Consider the following 16,706-nt stretch of genomic DNA (forward strand, 5'->3'; position numbering starts at 1 on the left):
AGTCAGGGCTGACTCGACGGCACATAACAACAACAACATATATTTATTAAATTATATATGCATTGTACATACATATTACAATGAAAAATGTGTTAATACATTACAACAATCACTAGATTCCAAAAGTCCTACTCTTCAGCTAGTATACAGTATCTTAAGAAACGGAAACATTTATGCCTATAGTTGTCACTGACTCTGGACAATAAAAAAAAAAAACCAGATCAGGTACATAAAGATTACAATCTCTAATCTCTAATTTGCTATGTAGACTTTCACCTAAAACACAATAAAATATTATTATTATTTTTTTAATTATAGTCACTAACTACTTCTGAATGCATGCTAGGCTAAAAGCCACATTATATTTGTTCAGTTGAACCCTGTGAATCTGGGAGCTACCAGTAATCACTCACATCCTTTTCTCCTAAATAACATATGATAAATTATTTATCTTCATCCTATAAAAGGATTTTTTTTTCAGCTGTAATTTTCTTGTATGGGAAGAGAGGTAATTACTCAAGTTTAAATAAAATCTAACTACAAAAGTTGTATAATACAATAGGAAAAACACATTGTATGGTAAAATAATCTGAAATACATATGTTACAAGAAAATTCAACTCATGCTATAAAAATTTTACTTTCCCTTAGCAGTAAATCATTGTTAGAAATATAGTGAAAATAAATTAGGAAAACACTTAACATACAGTGCTAAAAAGTTTACAAACACAGGAATCTACTTTCTTTAGTCTTTTAAAAGAAGGTTTTATAAAGAGTATTTAAAAAAATAATTTTAAAAATCTCATTAAGGCGCTACTAATGTAGCTTTTAGAAGCAGCTCTGGTGGCATAGTGAATAAGGCATTTTTGGCTGCTAACCAGAAGGTCAATCGTTCAAACACCAGCCACTCTGTGTAAGGGAGATGGGGTAATCTACTTCTGCAAAGATTTATAGCCTCAGAAACCCAATGAGTACTTGAACCACTGTACCACAGGGCTCCTTTTTGGGAAGTATAGTGTGTGGGGTCACTATGAGTTGGAATTGACTCAATGGTAGTGATTTTGGTTTTTTGGAATATGCATTTTAAGGAGCTCTGGTAGCACAGTGATTAAGGCCTTCGTTTGCTAACCAAAAAGTCAGCAGTTTGAACCCATCAGCCACTTAGCGAGAGAAAGACAAAGTATTTGGCTTTGGTTAATTTACAGCCTTGGAAACCCTATGGGGCAGTTCTACTCTCTCCTACTGGGTTGCTATGAGTCAGAACTGACTTGATTGCAGCGAGTTTGGTTCTGCAATGTGGATTTTGCTGTTTTTTTGCTCTCAACTCAGTAGATTAGTGTGGAAGAGTTGGATAAATTATCAGTGTGGTGGTGTAGTGCCTAAGGCATTTGACTGCTATGCAGAAGTCTGGCGGTTCAAACGCACCAGCCATTCCTAGGAAGACTGGGCAATCTACTTCTGTAGAGCTACTGCCTCAGAAACCCCAGGAGGGGTCATTATGAGTCTGAATCCACTCGATGGCAGTGAAGTTTGGGTTTTTTTTTGAGGAGAGTGAAGGCCAAAAAATTATAAACGATTTTCAAATGCTTCTTGGAAAACTACTTTGAAAGCAAGCTATTACAAGAGTGTGGTGATTATAAAGCATATGTTACTAGCACACTTGATATATTACAGTAAGAAACCACTTGCATAAATACACATATATTTGAATTCTGTAATATATAAAAGTCAGTTGAATCTTTCAATTCCCCTCAACCCAACACACAAACTCCACCTCACTGGGGAGTAGAACAGAAAAACCAAACCTCTTGCCAATTCCGACTCAGCGAACATATAGGACAGAACAAAATTGCTGTATATGATTTCCAAAGGAACTCTGGTGGCACAGTGAGTAAGGCGTTTAGCTGCACATTTGGCTGCTAACCAGAAGATCAAGGATTCAAACCCACCAGTTGCTCCACTGAAGGAAGATAGGGCAATCTACTTTTGTAAAGATTTATAGCCTTCAGTCTTAGAAACCCACTGGGGGTCACTATGAGTTGGAATCAACTTGATGGCAGTGAGTTTGTCTGTTTGTTTTAAATATAGTTTCCAAGGCTGTAAATCTTTACAGAAGCAGACTGCCACATTTTTCTCTTCTGTAGCAGCTGGTGGATTCGAAACACCAACCTTTTTCTTAGCAGCCGAGTACTTTAACCACTGTACCACAGGGCTCCTTTTTGGAAAGTATAGTGTTAAGGAAAAAAGAAAATCTTAGATTTTGTTATGTTTTAATGAACTCGGCATAGATACACTTGAACTAACTGAAACAAATAAAAGTTAATATATGAATTTAAATGTAAAAACTGTCCAACTGAGATAAAAAATCAAATTATAAATCACATTAAACTATTAAAAAGTTTATCTAAATTTAAGTTCTAAGAAACTAAATTCTAAAAGAAATAATGCACACATTTTTAGGTTAACTTGTATAATACAACAGGAAACAAATAAAACTTTAATAAAAGTTAAAACAAAATCTCTACAATTTTAAGTTTTAATATAACAATAATTAATCACCACTCCGGTTATCCTAGAATAAATTCACAAAACGCATGTACAAGAATGTTCATTGTCATAGAGTTAGTAATAGCAAACATCCATTTAAAGAGGAAAGGTGGAGCTGACTAGACACCTTCATACTATTAAATACTATGTAATAGTTTAAAAGATTGAATGCATCTATTTTTAATTCCTGGGAAAGATTTCCAAGATGAAGTGCAGGAAAAGCAAGTGGCAGAAAAATGCTTGTATGCAGGACACACAGACAAGTAAAGTATTTCTATATGCACATATATGTCACTGAAGAATGCAAAGAACAAAGTCTAAAAGAATACTCAGCCAACAGATAAACATTGTTACTCCCAAAGGGATGAAGAAGAAACTGAAATGAAGGGGAATCACAGGAATTTTTGTTTCATTTTTATTGCTTGAGTTTTTCCAAGGAGAATGTATACACACATGGCTTACGATAAAATGAAAAAAAAAGGTAAGAATTAAAAATACAGGCTAGCTTCTCTCTATTTTATAAACCAGAACTGTCGGCTGTAATGAGATTTCATTTTCTTCTATTAAAGTCAAAACCAAATGACAGCAACAAATAGCAAAAAGCGGCAAAATTGAAAAAAAAATTCATTTGTTGTCTTTAAACACACACACACACGGGACGGGGGGAGGGGACTGAGACTCTAAAGTAAAAGCCTATACAGAACAAACAAAAAAACCTTATGTCCCTTTTTAAGAAACTGGACTTTTAGTTAGCTCAGGCATGACCCAGAATCCGCACAAAACCATGTTACCCAAAATGAGAAAAAAGTAGAAGACTGCTTGCTTCCTCAAGCACTGAGGGTTGTTTTTGGAAAGCCGAACTAAGAAACACAGTAAATGCCAACGAAGTGTGTTTTACGGGAGTGGGAATAGGAACGTGAAACCCTACACCACCTTAGGGCGGTCAAAACGAACTGAACTGCATAGTGGAACTGGGAAAACGCGGGGGTGGAGAGGGTGCTCAGCTATCACTTTTCGTTTTGGGCTCAGCGCCAGTTTTCGCGGAGTCTGTTTGGACCATGAAGTCCCAGAGGGTGGTGAACGTGTCGCAGCCGACACAAATTCTCCGGAGACTCAGGGGAGAGGGGGAATCAACAAAAACTTGGGTCCTTCGGCTAAGGAGAGCGTAGGAGATGAGCAAAAGCGCCAACTTTCGCTCCAAACGTAGCAGCTCCGTAAGACTCGGCAAGTCTTCTCCCCAGCCCCACCCTAGAAGCGACCCCTACACCTTTCCTCGCCAGTACAGTCCGCTCCCGGGCCGGCCCCCCGAGGAAAACCCAGAAAGGGCGGCGGCTGGCAGCATGAAAGGGGGGCTTGGTCTTAGGAGGACAGGCGCGGGGCGTCGATCGGGGTCCCACTCTGTACCCCAGAAATCCAGGGCGTCCCTGCTGAGACGCTGTCCTACCTCCAACAGCCCCTGCGGAGCGGCCCCCTCCCCCAACCCGGGCGGCGACCTCAGCGTCTCCGCCCCGGGGCCCCCGCTCACCCAGGTAGCGGCTCCGCAGCCGGGACGGGTCCTCCAGCCCGAGGGACCTTTTCCTTACGTCCCACAACAGGTGTGGGCAGCAGCCACCCCGAGACATGGCTCAGCGGGAGCCGGGGCAGGAGGGGAGACTCCCCCGATTGGGGGAGGGGAGGAGAGGGAGGGGACAGGCAGATCAACACCCAAGCCGCACCGGCACCATCCGCGCGCTGGTCCTCGCAGACACAGCGACTTAGATGGCGGCGGCGGCGCCTTCGCCTCCGAAGCCCGGCCGCACCCGGGCGGGAGCTAGCTTCATACTCTCCTCAGACTACCCAGAACATCAGAAATCAGCAACAGTCCCCTCCCTCGGCGCCCCCCTCCAGCAGGAGGCGGAGGCGGCCGCGACTCCTCCCTCTCCTGGTCCAGGACACCCGCCCCTTCACGCCTTTCTCGCGAGATGACGACCACCCCCGGGACTGAGGCAGGTGTGCGCCACGGCTGCCCGCACCCTAGAAAAGTGATTTCAGGCTACTGTAGTCAGATTTTTAATAGTCTATGGATAAAAGAGGAGTGAAGAGAGAAGGAGCTGAGATCTGTAGTCTCTTGTTCAGGGACCTTATGTCAAAAGAAGAAGAAGAGTTGTGCGGCGTCATCTTTAGTTTGGGCACGGAAGGACCGAAAAGCCTATTTTTAACTACAGGCTGCCTTAAAGTGAAGGGAGTTTAGAAGCGGGTCGAAGCTTCATTTTCCCTTCTCCAACATGGCCTCGAGGGCAAAAAGGAGAAGTTGGAGGTTCCCGCCTGACCCTGCCCGCGCCGTGGAGCGGGCCAATCAGCGTGGGCAGCTAAGTTTGCGCAAGCGCGCTGCCAGGAGGGCGCTGGGTGACTTGGTGAGTCAATCCCTTTGGCACCTGTTGCCTTGACTCCTCCCCATATTTATACGCTGGAGGGCAGGAGGCGGACCCGGGGTGGGCCATCGCGGAGCCTCCGCCCCCTCGGCCTTTGCTGGACCGGGGCCCCTGGGTGGCGCGCTGAGAGCAACCTGCGCGGTGGAAAGGCACCCTAGGGGAGAGAAGGACGCGAGGCGCTGTGGCAGGGGAAAGTGACGAGTTGCCCTTCGTTGTCAGCCAAAGAAAAGGACACAGCGACTCTCCCACCCGGCTGCCCACAATTTCTCGGCGGCGGAGATGGCGGCCGCTGGCGCCCGAGGCCTGCGGGCCACCTACCACCGGGTCCTAGATAAAGTGGAGCTGATGTTACCCGAGAAATTGAGGCCGCTGTACAACCACCCGGCAGGTAATGGTGTCAGAATGGCTTCCACCGAGACCGTCCCTTCCTCTTCCTCCAAAATGTCAGTAGCTGCTCACCGACAACTCTGCTGCAGGCATCCCCCTCAACCCCAAACCCTCCCCTCAAATGAATCCTTCTGCTTTTCCAACCTTTGTACTTCACCATCTCGCCTCCAACATCTCTCCCAAACCTGTGGTCCTAAAGTCAACGTCTTTCCCCACCTTTGTTGCATCCATCCCTTACGCACCACTCACACCCGAGCCGGCCTTTCGGATTTGAGCCTTCTCAATTTCTGCCCCCACGAAAGTGTCCGGGCCGCCACTAAACCCTCATTCTCCTGCTCTTTCCTTCACGATTAGTGGTATGTTAACCCACGCGGAGCAGGGACAGATGGCCAGTGGAATCCGAGGTTTTGGATTAAAGGTCATTCTTCTTTAGTTAGGAGCTCTGGTGGCGTAATGCCTAAGGCATTTGGCTACTAACCAGAAGGCTGGCGGTTCAAACCCACCAGCCACTCCTCCGAACGAAGATTGGGCAATCTACTTCCGTAGTGATACTGCCTCGGAAACCCAAGGAGGGGTCGCTATGAATCAGATCCGACTCCACAGCAGTGAGGTTGGTGATTGGTTCCTCCTTTAGCCGCGGCTGGTAGGGGCCTGCAGATGGAGCCTTCCCCCAAACTGCACGGGTTACCAGTTTTCACATGTGGTGAAGTCCTTCCTTATCCCATAAGGAAGATTTATTTTTAAATCTGTCCTTATTTATGAAAATACTAAACATTATTCTGTAGACGACTGGGATTTTAATTCTGCTTGAGCATTTACGTGACCTTGGGTAGTATCCTAGATCTCTGAGTTAGTTTCTGTAAAAGGTGAGAATTGAAGACAGCGTATGTTTCGTTCTTCATAGATGCTACGTAAATGTTCGTTTTCTCGGTAAATTAGCTCTTTCTGGTCCTACTGGAAAAGTAATATTCTTGTGGTTGAAAAAAATAATTGCAACAAGCTGGAAGACTCCAATCCCTCTCACTCTTTATTAAAGATACTCTTGACTATACTAGAATTCTGTTATTTCTTCTAGAAAATGGGCAGTAATAATACTTGGCTGGAGGCTAAAATCAGATATCTTCTTAGGTCTCTTTCAGGCCTCACACTCTCACTGCCATCAAGTCCATTCTGACCCATAGTGACCCCACTGGGTTTCCTAGGAAGGTAAACCTTTATGGAAGCAGACTGCCTCATCTGTCTTCCGCGGAACAGCTGGTGGGTTTGAACCACCAAGCTTTTGGTTAGTAGCCAAATGTTTTAACCACTACACCACCAGAGCTCCTTTCTTTCAAGCCTAAAACTTATCAAATGCGAAAATATGTTATAATTGTGAAAGATTAAACTGCTGCCCCCAAAAAAGGTGGCCTTTTCGCCTACATAATTCAATCTGCCTTTTGCATTTGCTGTTATTAGGACGGTTGTCTGGTTCCTCCCATGTCTGATTATGAAGCAGCTCTCAGGAGCCTGAGCTGATTACTGTATCAGATTACCAGTTTGATAATGGAATAAATTAATTTGGGATTTTACTTCAGTTTAACTTTTAGTCCTGTTTACAGTAAATCTCCCAGGGATTTGAATGGCTGACTCCTACTTGCTTTTTAATGTTGTGTAAATTTGCCACTCCTCGGAAGGAAGGTTGGGCAATCCTACTTCTGTAGTGATACTGCCTCGGAAACCCAAGGAGGGGTCGCTATGAGTCGGGCCGACTCGAGGGCACATAACAACAACAACAACAAATTTGTCCTCACTTTGAAACAGTCGAACCCCTACTCGTGAAAAATTCATCACGCTTCATTTGCAGCATTTGCAGATTTTAAATCATTGGAAAAGGCTTGGAGCCTTTATTGCACAAAAAACCGAACCGAACCCACTGCTATGGAGTCAATTTCTACTCAAACCGACATTCCAGGACAGAGTGGAACTGCCCCACAGGGTTTCCAAGGTTATAAGTCGTTAAGGAAGCAGATTGCCTCATCTTTCTTCCATGGTGGGGCTAGTAGGTTCAAACCACTGACCTTTCAGTTAGCCAAATGGATATTCAAGCTTTTTGCATCTAGTAATAGTATTTTTTATTGAATCACCATTTAAGCATTAAGCTGTATTCACATACAGGGGATTTTTAAAACAATATGCAAGGCTTGGATATTAACTGTTGGAAATCATACCTTAATTGATTGTGATTTTTGAGATTTAGTTTATTGCTTACAAGTGTATCTAAACAGGTAACATGAGTATGTCTTTAAATAGAAATAATAGTTATTTATTATTTCTTTAAATAGAGATAATGGTATCACATACATGACCTATGACCCAAATCAACCCCGTCATCATGATCCATCTCTGTAGAGGTAGAACAGAGTGCTAACCAAATATTATGTCCCAGTCAATTCTTCAACTCTCTTAACAGTATGTAACTTTCCCACCATCTTCTAACTATATAAATTTGTGACTCCACATTAACCAGCTTCATAGTTATTCTCTAGGTTTTTGTCTGTCCAAGACTACAATCTTGAAATCATGCTGCCTGTTGTTTACTTGAAGGAGCCCTGATAGTGCAGTGGTTAAAGTGCTTGGCTACTAACAAAGGTCAGTGGTTGGAACCTACCAGACACTTCCTAGGAGCAAGATATTTACTTGAAAGAAAGATTGTTTACTTAAAAGCTTAGCTGATAAAAGCCATTAGTGGAGGAATGTCATTCCTTTATATTTTTTTGATCTTCAAAGTAGGATGAGTCTTCCAAGGAATGTACAAAATGAAACTTAGGAGTGTAGGAACAAAAGAGTTTGCTTTTACTTCAGCCTTTAAAAATTTACATTGGATATATGGGAGCTCTGGTAGCATAGTGCCTAAGGCATTTGACTGCTAACCAGAAGGCTGGTGATTCAAACCCACCAGACACTCAACCCACCAGCCACTCCTTGGAAGGAAGATGTGGCAATCTACTCCGTAGTGATACAGCCTTGGAAACCCAAGGAGGGGTCACTACAAGTCGGGTCTGACTCGACAGCACATAACAACAACATATATGTTTATAAGTACAGCAATATGTGTAATGTGTGTGTGAGTGTATATATATGGTTTATGAATAGCTATATATAAATATATATGTTGTTGTTGTTGTTATGTGCTGTCGAGTCGGCCCGACTCATAGCAACCCCTCCTTGGGTTTCCGAGGCAGTGTCACTACGGAAGTAGGATTGCCCAACCTTCCTTCCGAGGAGTGGCTGGTGGGTTTGAACCGCCAGCCTTCTGGTTAGCAGTCAAATGCTTCAGCCACTATGCTACCAGAGCTCCTATAAACACTGGTAATATTGGTTTATTCAGTAATTTTGATTTTTAAAACATTCTCAGAGTCTTTAAGATAATAAAATATGCAACAATCCACTTAAGAAAACTGTAACTAGTCTTGTTAGTAAGACCTCATTTAAAGTAACTTCTATGAATCTTCAGAGGGAAGACTATGTCATATAGAGAATGATATTTCTCAGCAGCAGTACACTAAACATTGCAACAAGTTTCACAGAACTTTTCTTTAAAATGCTCTTCCATTTAAGCCAAAATGTAATATGATGTGTGCTCAAAATTGTATAACTAATGGGGCATGTATTCAAAAGAAATCTGGAGACCACAGCTCTAAGAAGTCTAAAAATTATCCTTTAGTTAAGTCAGAACAGAAAGCTGCTTGCTATAGGAACCATATCAGTTTAGCACACTGTAGCTTTGCTTCTGTTGAATTACATTTTGGCTTAAATGGAAAAGCATTTTAAAGAAAAGTTCTGTGAAACTTGTTGCAGTGTTTAGTGTACTGCTGCTGAGAAATATCATTCTCATTATGACATAGTCTTCCCTCTGAAGATTCATAGAAGTTACTTTAAATGAGGTCTTACTAACAAGACTAGTTACTGTTTTCTTAAGTGGATTGTTGCATATTTTATTATCTTAAAGACTCTGAGAATGTTTTAAAAATCAAAATTACTGAATGAACCAATATTACCAGTGTTCCTAAGGGAATATCTTTATCACAAAAATTCAAAATTAAATGCTAAGGGAATTGATCTTTTTTTTTTATTATATAAATAATTCATCATTTCTGAGTCATGTGAAGGAATCCCTGGGTGGCACACACACTTGAGGACTCAGCTACTGACTGAAAGGTTGATGGTTCAGGTCCATGCAGAGGCATCTTGGAAGAAAGGCAGTCTGCTTCTAAAAGATGGCAGCCATTGACAGTGCTATGGAGCACACTTCTTGTTTGAAACAGTAAAGGATTGTCTTAGTTACCTAGTGCTGCTTCAACAAAAATACCACAAAGTAGATGGCTTTAAAGAATAGGAATTCATTATCTCACAGATTTGGAGGCTAGGAGTCCCATTTCAGGGCCTTGGCAGGGTAGGGTCTCTGTGTCAGCTCTAGGGTAAGATCTTTGTCTCTTTCATCTTCTGTATCCCCTGTTGTTTTGTGGCAGATGATCTTCACAGGGTGTCTTCTTATATGTGTCTGTGTCTGTCTAAAGAGAAGAGCTCTGTGTCTGTAATTCCCCTTTATAAGACATAACTGAGAAAGGATTAGGTTAAGAACCCACCTTACTCCAGTATGACCTTATTAACTTAAAAGAAAAACTCTTTTTCCAAACAGGGTCACATTCATAATTATCAATGCAAAACCAAACGCACTGCCATCAAGTCAATTACAACTCATAGTGGCCCCCATTGGGTTTCCAAAGCTGGAAATCTTTCCAGAAGCAGACTGCCTCATTTTTCTTCTGAGGAGCAGCTGGTGAGATCAAACTGCTGACCTTTGGGTTAGCAGCCAAATTCCTTAACCACCACACCACCAGAACTCCTCTCAACATTTCGAATTTTCCACCTATTGAGTTATTTCATTCATTGTAATGAGTATTATTAGACGGGTACTTTGTTAGTTGTAAGGAGCTCTGGTGGTGTAGTGGGTAAAGCCTTCAACTGTTAACCACAAGTTCGGTAGTTCGAATCTACCAGCTGCTCTGCAGGAGAAAGATGAGGCAGTCTGCTTCCATAAAGATATACAGCCTTGGAAACCCTGTGGGGTAGTTCTGCTCTGTTCTATAGGGTTGCTGTGAGTCAAAATAGATGCAATGGCAGTTGGTTTGGTTTTTTGGTTTTGTTAGTCATGTTGTTGTTGTTGTTGTTATGTGCCGTCGAGTCAGACCTGACTCATAGCGACCCCTCCTTGGGTTTCCGAGGCAGTATCACTACGGAGGTAGGATTGCCCAACCTTCCTTCCGAGGAGTGGCTAGTGGGTTTGAACCGCCAGCCGTCTGGTTAGCAGTCAAGTGCCTTAGCCACTATGCTACCAGAGCTCCCTACTTTTCTGAATTTTAAGGTATTATAATCACTTCAGGTATTATAGTTATTTAATTAACCACTTCATTTTTATGCTCTGCCATGAGAATACCTATTGCATTGCATAAAACAAACACCTATTTTTTCAAGGTCTAGAATGATGCACATAATGTTATACAGTGAGTGCTTGAGTGATATCTGTTTCCAAATGCTATGTTTTGTAAAATCATTATGTTTTAGGAATGTTGAAGTAAATGGAATGTTTCCTGGCTATCACATCTGCTGTCAATTGATTGTTAATTTCTGGAAGATTGCTTCTATAATTGTCTAAATTGTCAACAATTATTTGGCTTATTGTTATTAACTCTTAAGGTAAAAAAATAACTAGCTAAGGTAAAATGAAAGGGTGAAGTAAGTTGTTTTATTTTTTAGTGTTAACCCATGTTAGACAACAGGCATTGCTGGCTTTTTCCTTTATTTTAAACAATGAAGAAAACACTACCTATTTGTATTACAGATAGCCAATTTTTATTTTTTCTGTCCCTTCAAAATCCTCTGGTATCTCAGAAAACTTATCAATTTAGATTTTCTTATATGTTTGCTACAGATATTTTTCTGTTTACAACTTAGCAGTGGTTAAACTTGTTTAGAATTTGTATTTGTAGTTTAAACTTACTCTTTCACTAAAACATCTACACTTTTCTAGGGTACAATATCCAACAATTTTAATCTCATATTTGAAGTGATTTATTTGTTTGCTTGATTCGGTTGTGGGGAAGAACCAGTTAATATTTTAAAGCTATGATCTTCTTGTTGTATTTAGTGCCATCATCTTGGTTCTGACTCATAGTGATCCTATACATAACAGAAGAAATACTGCCTGGTCCTACACCTTCCTCACAATACTATTTTTAGGCCATTTTTGCAACCACTGTCAGTACATCTCGTTAAGGGTCTTCCTCTTTTTTACGAACTCTCCTTTTCAAAGTATGATCTCCTTCTACAGGGACTGGTCCCTCCTGATCACGTGTCCGAAGTACATGAAACAAAATCTCACCATACTCACCTCTAAGGAGCATTCTGGCTGTATTTTCAAGACATACTCTCGTTCTTCTGGCAGTCCATGGTAACCATATTCAGTATTCTTCGCCAGCACCCTAATTCGAAGACATCTTTTCTTCTTTGGTCTTCCTTATTCATTGTTCAGTTTTCATAAGTACATGAGGTGATTGAAAGCATCATGGGTTCAGTCTGACATCCCTTGGTTCTCAAAGTGGAATCTTTGCTTTTTAACATTTTAAAAGAGGTCTTTTATAGCGTATTTGCCCAATGCAATATGTCATTTGATTTCTTGACTGCTGCTTCCATGGGCAATGATTGTGGATCCATATGAAATTAAATCCTTCACGACTTCAATCTTTTCTCCATTTATTGTGAGCTTGCTTATGTGAGATAGATTGATCCAATTGTGAGGATTTTTGTTTTCATTATGTTGAGGTATAGTCCATACTGTAAACTATAGTCTTTGAACTTCATCAATGCTTTAAGTAATCTTCACTATCAGAAAGCGAGGTTGAGTCACCTGCATATCACAGGTTGTTCATGAGTCTTCCTCCATTCCTAATGCCACATTCTTCTTCACATAGTCCAGTTTCTGAGATTATTTGGTTAGCATACAGATTGAGTAAGTATAATGAAAGGATACAGGCTGGATGCACACTTTTCCTTATTTTAAACCACACAGTACACTCTTGTTCTATTCAAATGACTGTCTCTTGTTCTATACAGGTTCCACATGAGCACAATTAAGTGTTCTGGAATCCCCATTCTTCGCAATGTTATCCATAATTTGTTATGATACACACAGTGAAATACGTTTTCATAGTCAGTAAAACACAGGTAAACATCTTTGTGATACTCTCTGTTTCTAGCCCAGGTCCATGTGACATTAGCAGTGATTGATATCCCTCATTCCATGTTTGCTTCTGAATCTGGCTTGAATTTCTGGCAGTTAACTGTCTATGTCCTGCTGCAACAGTTTTTTAATTATCTTTAGCAAAACTTTGCTTGCATGTGATATTAATGATACCAAAAAAACTAAACCAAATTCACTGCCATTGAGTCGATTCTGAATCATAGTGACCCCCTTTGGGTTTCCGAGGTGGTAAATCTTTACAGAAGTAGATTGCCCAGTCTTCCTTCTGCAGAGTGGCTGGTGGGTTTGAACTGCTAGCCTTCTGGTTAGCAGTCATTGCCTTAGGCACTATGCTACCAGAGCTCCTTGATATTAGTGATATTGTTCAATAATTTCCTCGTTCTGTTGGATCACCTTTTTTTTTGGAATGGCACAGATATGGCTGCCTTCTAGTCAGTTGGCTAGGTAGCTGTCTTTCAAATTTCCTGGCATACACTAGTGAATGCATCTAACATTGCATCCATTTGTTGAAACATCACAATTGATATTCTGTCAATTCCTGGAGACTTATTTCTCACCAGTGTCTTCAGTGCAGCTTGGACTTCTTCCTTTGTGGCTGGCAATTCTTGGTCATATGCTACCTCTCGAAATGGTTGAGCTTCAACCCAATTCTTTTGGTACAGTGACTCTGTATTCCTTCCATCTTCTTTTGATTCTTTCTGTTCAATATTTTGCCCATAGAATCCTTCAGTGTTCCAACTCAAGGCTTGAATTGTTTCTTCAGTTCTTTCAACCTGAGAAATGCCAAGCATGTTCTTCCCTTTTGGTTTTCTTAACTCCAGGTCTTTGTACATTTCATTACAACACTTTTATCTTCTCAAGCTGCCCTTTGAAATCTTATATTTAGCTCTTTTACCTCATTATTTTTTCCTTTGGGTTTGGCTTGTCTACGTTCAGGAGCAAGTTTCAGAATCTATTCTGTCAACTAGAATCTATAAAATTCTTCCCCTAGGGGCAGTTGAGTAAACTGGGAAAACTATAGAAACCTTGACTGTACATTAACAGTGAACGGTCTACCACTTAAGCTTTGTAAAGTAACCAGAATCTAGGGACATAACTCAGGAAAGAATTAGGAGAGTTTGGGGCGGGGGGGACTAGCATAATGAGAACTATTAGTTTTGAAATGGAAAGAGAGGGAGTCTGTTGAAGAGTTCAAAGTAAAGATTGAACACCTACCCAGCCAGAGACTAAAACCAATGTACTAGTTTATACTTGAGTAATGAAACTGAGCTTCATGCAAGGATGAAAAATAAACTTTGTAATTGATAGTAGATATGGCCCAGAGAGACTTGTATAGGACAAAGAAAAATAAACGATGATTTTTAAAAAGCCACAAACTCAAGCTAAAGAAACATACCAGAGAGTTTGAAAAGATTAACTTTTAGAATCAGTGCATTAGTGCATCAGACTCATTGGAAAAAATTTCAGGAGCCAAAATAAGGGAGTTTTGTGATAGCTTATCTAGCCTTGAAGCTGAAGCAGTGTCAGGGAAAATCTGCCTCAAAATGAAAAGTTTGATTCCTCTCTACCCTTTTTGTTAGCTGCTGTGAAATCAGCTCAACTCATGGTGACCCGTACACAAGGACAAAACTCAAGCCCTCTCCCTTGATTGGTTGTAGATCAGATTGTTGTGATCCATAAGGCTTTCAGAAGTAGATCTCCAGGCCTCTCTTCCTAGTTCATCTTAGTCTGGAAACTCTACTCAAACCTGTTCAGCGTCATGGCAACACACACTCCAGTTAACATCCAGCTGTCCTGGCTTTTTTTTTTTTTTTTTTTTTTAAACATTCTGTTAGGTGAAGGAGCCTGGTGGCGCAGTGGTTAATCATTTGCCTGCTAACCCAAATGTTAGCTGTTCCAACCCATCAGCTGCTCCATGAGGGAAAGATGTGACAGTCTGCTTACATAAAGATTTGTTGTTGTTGTTGTTGTTGTTTGCTGTCGAGTTGGCCCTGACTCATAGCGACCCCTCCTTGGGTTTCCGAGGCAGTATCACTACGGAAGTAGGATTGCCCAACCTTCCTTCCGAGGAGTGGCTGGTGGGTTTGAACCGCCAGCCTTCTGGTGAGCAGTCAAGTGCCTTGGTGGGTTTGAACCACCAGCCTTCTGGTTAGCAGTCAAGTGCTTTAGCCACTATGCTACCAGAGCTCCCATCCATCTTAGACATGGTTAAACCAATTTGATTTTGTAACAAATATTTATTATGTGTCAAAGAAGATTAAGGAACAGGCCTTATCTTCAAGGAACTCACTGTCTGATTAAAGTGATGAACAAATGGGTCATTGCAATTGTTAAGTGCAGGGAACGATGGAAGAATATACAGCCTGCTTTGGGAGTTCAGAGAAAACAAGTTTCACCTAACCTGGAGATGTTAAAGAAGGAGTCCTTAAAAAGATGCAACCTAAAATGAGTTTTTGAAGGATAGTAGAGTTAGCCAGACTGGCGATGTGTTCCTGTAAAGGTTACAGCCTAGAAAACCATATGGGGCAGTTCTACTCTGTCACTATGGGTACTCTATAACTTGATGACACCTGCCAACAACAATAACATTGTAAGGCCACGGTAAGGAGAAGAGGACGCACAAAAGTGAGGTTAAAGAGAAGTTTTTATTCTGAGTTTCCGGGGGAGGTTTACGGGCCCCCGAGAGGGGCCCGGGCGAGGTTCACGGGTCCCTGAGAGGGGCCCGGGAAGTCGCACCGCCTGGCTGGGGAGGGGAGGGTTTATAGTCTTGTGGAGGACCTAAGCGGGGACACTAAGGAAATAGTGGGGTCCAATTAGCTGTTAGTATGGGTCTGCACTTAATTAGCATGAGGGGGCTTCACAAGAGGAAGCTTGCCACTGCATGGGACTTTCCAGTCTGGGCGGGTTCTGTCACTTTGGTTGTCTTATCAGGCTGTCTAATCAGGGCTTGATACCCGGAGGAAGCTGCTAACTGAAATGTTGGTGGCTTGGGTTTGCTTTGGCCTAACAAACATGGCTAGCCAGTTGAAGATAAGGCAGAATAGTAGGAGAGAGCATAAATTAAGGTATAGAGCCATGAACTAGTTGAACATTGTGCTTAGCCAGTTAATCCAGGGTGTCTTAACGTTAGCACTATTGACATTTTTGGGCCAGATAACTCTTTGTTTGGGGAGGGGAGCTATCCAGTGCATTGTAGGATGTTTAACGATATCCCTGGCCTCTACCTCCTATATATCAGTAATACCAGCTCTCCTCCCCCTCCCCCTACTGTTGTGATTACTAAAATTGTCAACAGACATTGACAAGTATCCCAAGGTTGGTGGTGGGATAGACTGGGAACTGCTTATCTTAGCTAAAATTTAGTTTAATTGAAATAAATAATCTTAAATAAAATTTAAGATTAGAAATTTGTATTCTGAAATTTGGTGTCTTTATGCTTTCTTGTATATTCCTTTAGTTCCTTAGTAAAAATTTATTCTGAAATTTCAGTCTAGTTTTACCATAAACCCACTGTCATTGAGTCGATTCCAACTCATAGCAACCCTATAGAAGAGAGTTGAACTACCCCATTATTTTGCTCAAGATAGAAGGGGATCGTTATGTGGTTAGAGTTCCAGAAGTAATGGTAGCTGTGTTCAAAACACTACCAAACTTAGAGAATTGAGTCAAAGAACACAGTAACCCAGAAATTGAATATAGATACATTTCACTCAGTTGTGAAAACATTGAAATGTATAACTCCTTAATTGTTTTAATTCCCCCAGCAATTATGTCAGCACTGTCAACAGATTTATTTGTATTACAACTTAAAAAAGCAGAAAAACATGAAAATGATTGCGTATCAAGTATATGTGAGAAAATGAAGTTTAGCACTGGAATTATTTTGGCCCACAATAAAAGATAAGGTCTGTGCCATGATCTTGACTAGTGTTTGAAGAATTATTTTTCTAAAGATGATGGCTAGGGAGGCGGGGCAAGATGGCGGACTAGGCAGAAGGATTGCACAGACCCTCTTCAACAAAGAAAAGGGAAACCAATTAACACAGACACAGAAGATAATCT

The 16,706-nt window shown here is 41.4% G+C and overlaps 2 protein-coding genes across 2 annotated transcripts in view; one reads left to right on the top strand and one right to left on the bottom strand.

Annotated features, from left to right (window-relative positions):
- Positions 1–4,168, bottom strand: part of DCAF6 (DDB1 and CUL4 associated factor 6) — a 254,975-nt gene extending 250,807 nt beyond the window's left edge. Inside the window, exon 1 of the mRNA XM_007937724.1 lies at positions 4,072–4,168. Coding sequence (XP_007935915.1) covers positions 4,072–4,168 — 97 coding nt within the window. The remainder of the gene's footprint in view (positions 1–4,071) is intronic.
- Positions 4,169–5,236: 1,068 nt separating this feature from the next.
- Positions 5,237–16,706, top strand: part of MPC2 (mitochondrial pyruvate carrier 2) — a 40,655-nt gene continuing 29,185 nt past the window's right edge. The window contains exon 1 of the mRNA XM_007937729.2: positions 5,237–5,345. Coding sequence (XP_007935920.1) covers positions 5,237–5,345 — 109 coding nt within the window. The remainder of the gene's footprint in view (positions 5,346–16,706) is intronic.

The sequence above is a fragment of the Orycteropus afer genome, unplaced genomic scaffold (genome assembly GCF_000298275.1).
Source record: "Orycteropus afer afer isolate SDZICR_OR568_19922 unplaced genomic scaffold, OryAfe1.0 scaffold00044, whole genome shotgun sequence".
Classification (NCBI taxonomy): Eukaryota; Metazoa; Chordata; class Mammalia; order Tubulidentata; family Orycteropodidae; genus Orycteropus; species Orycteropus afer.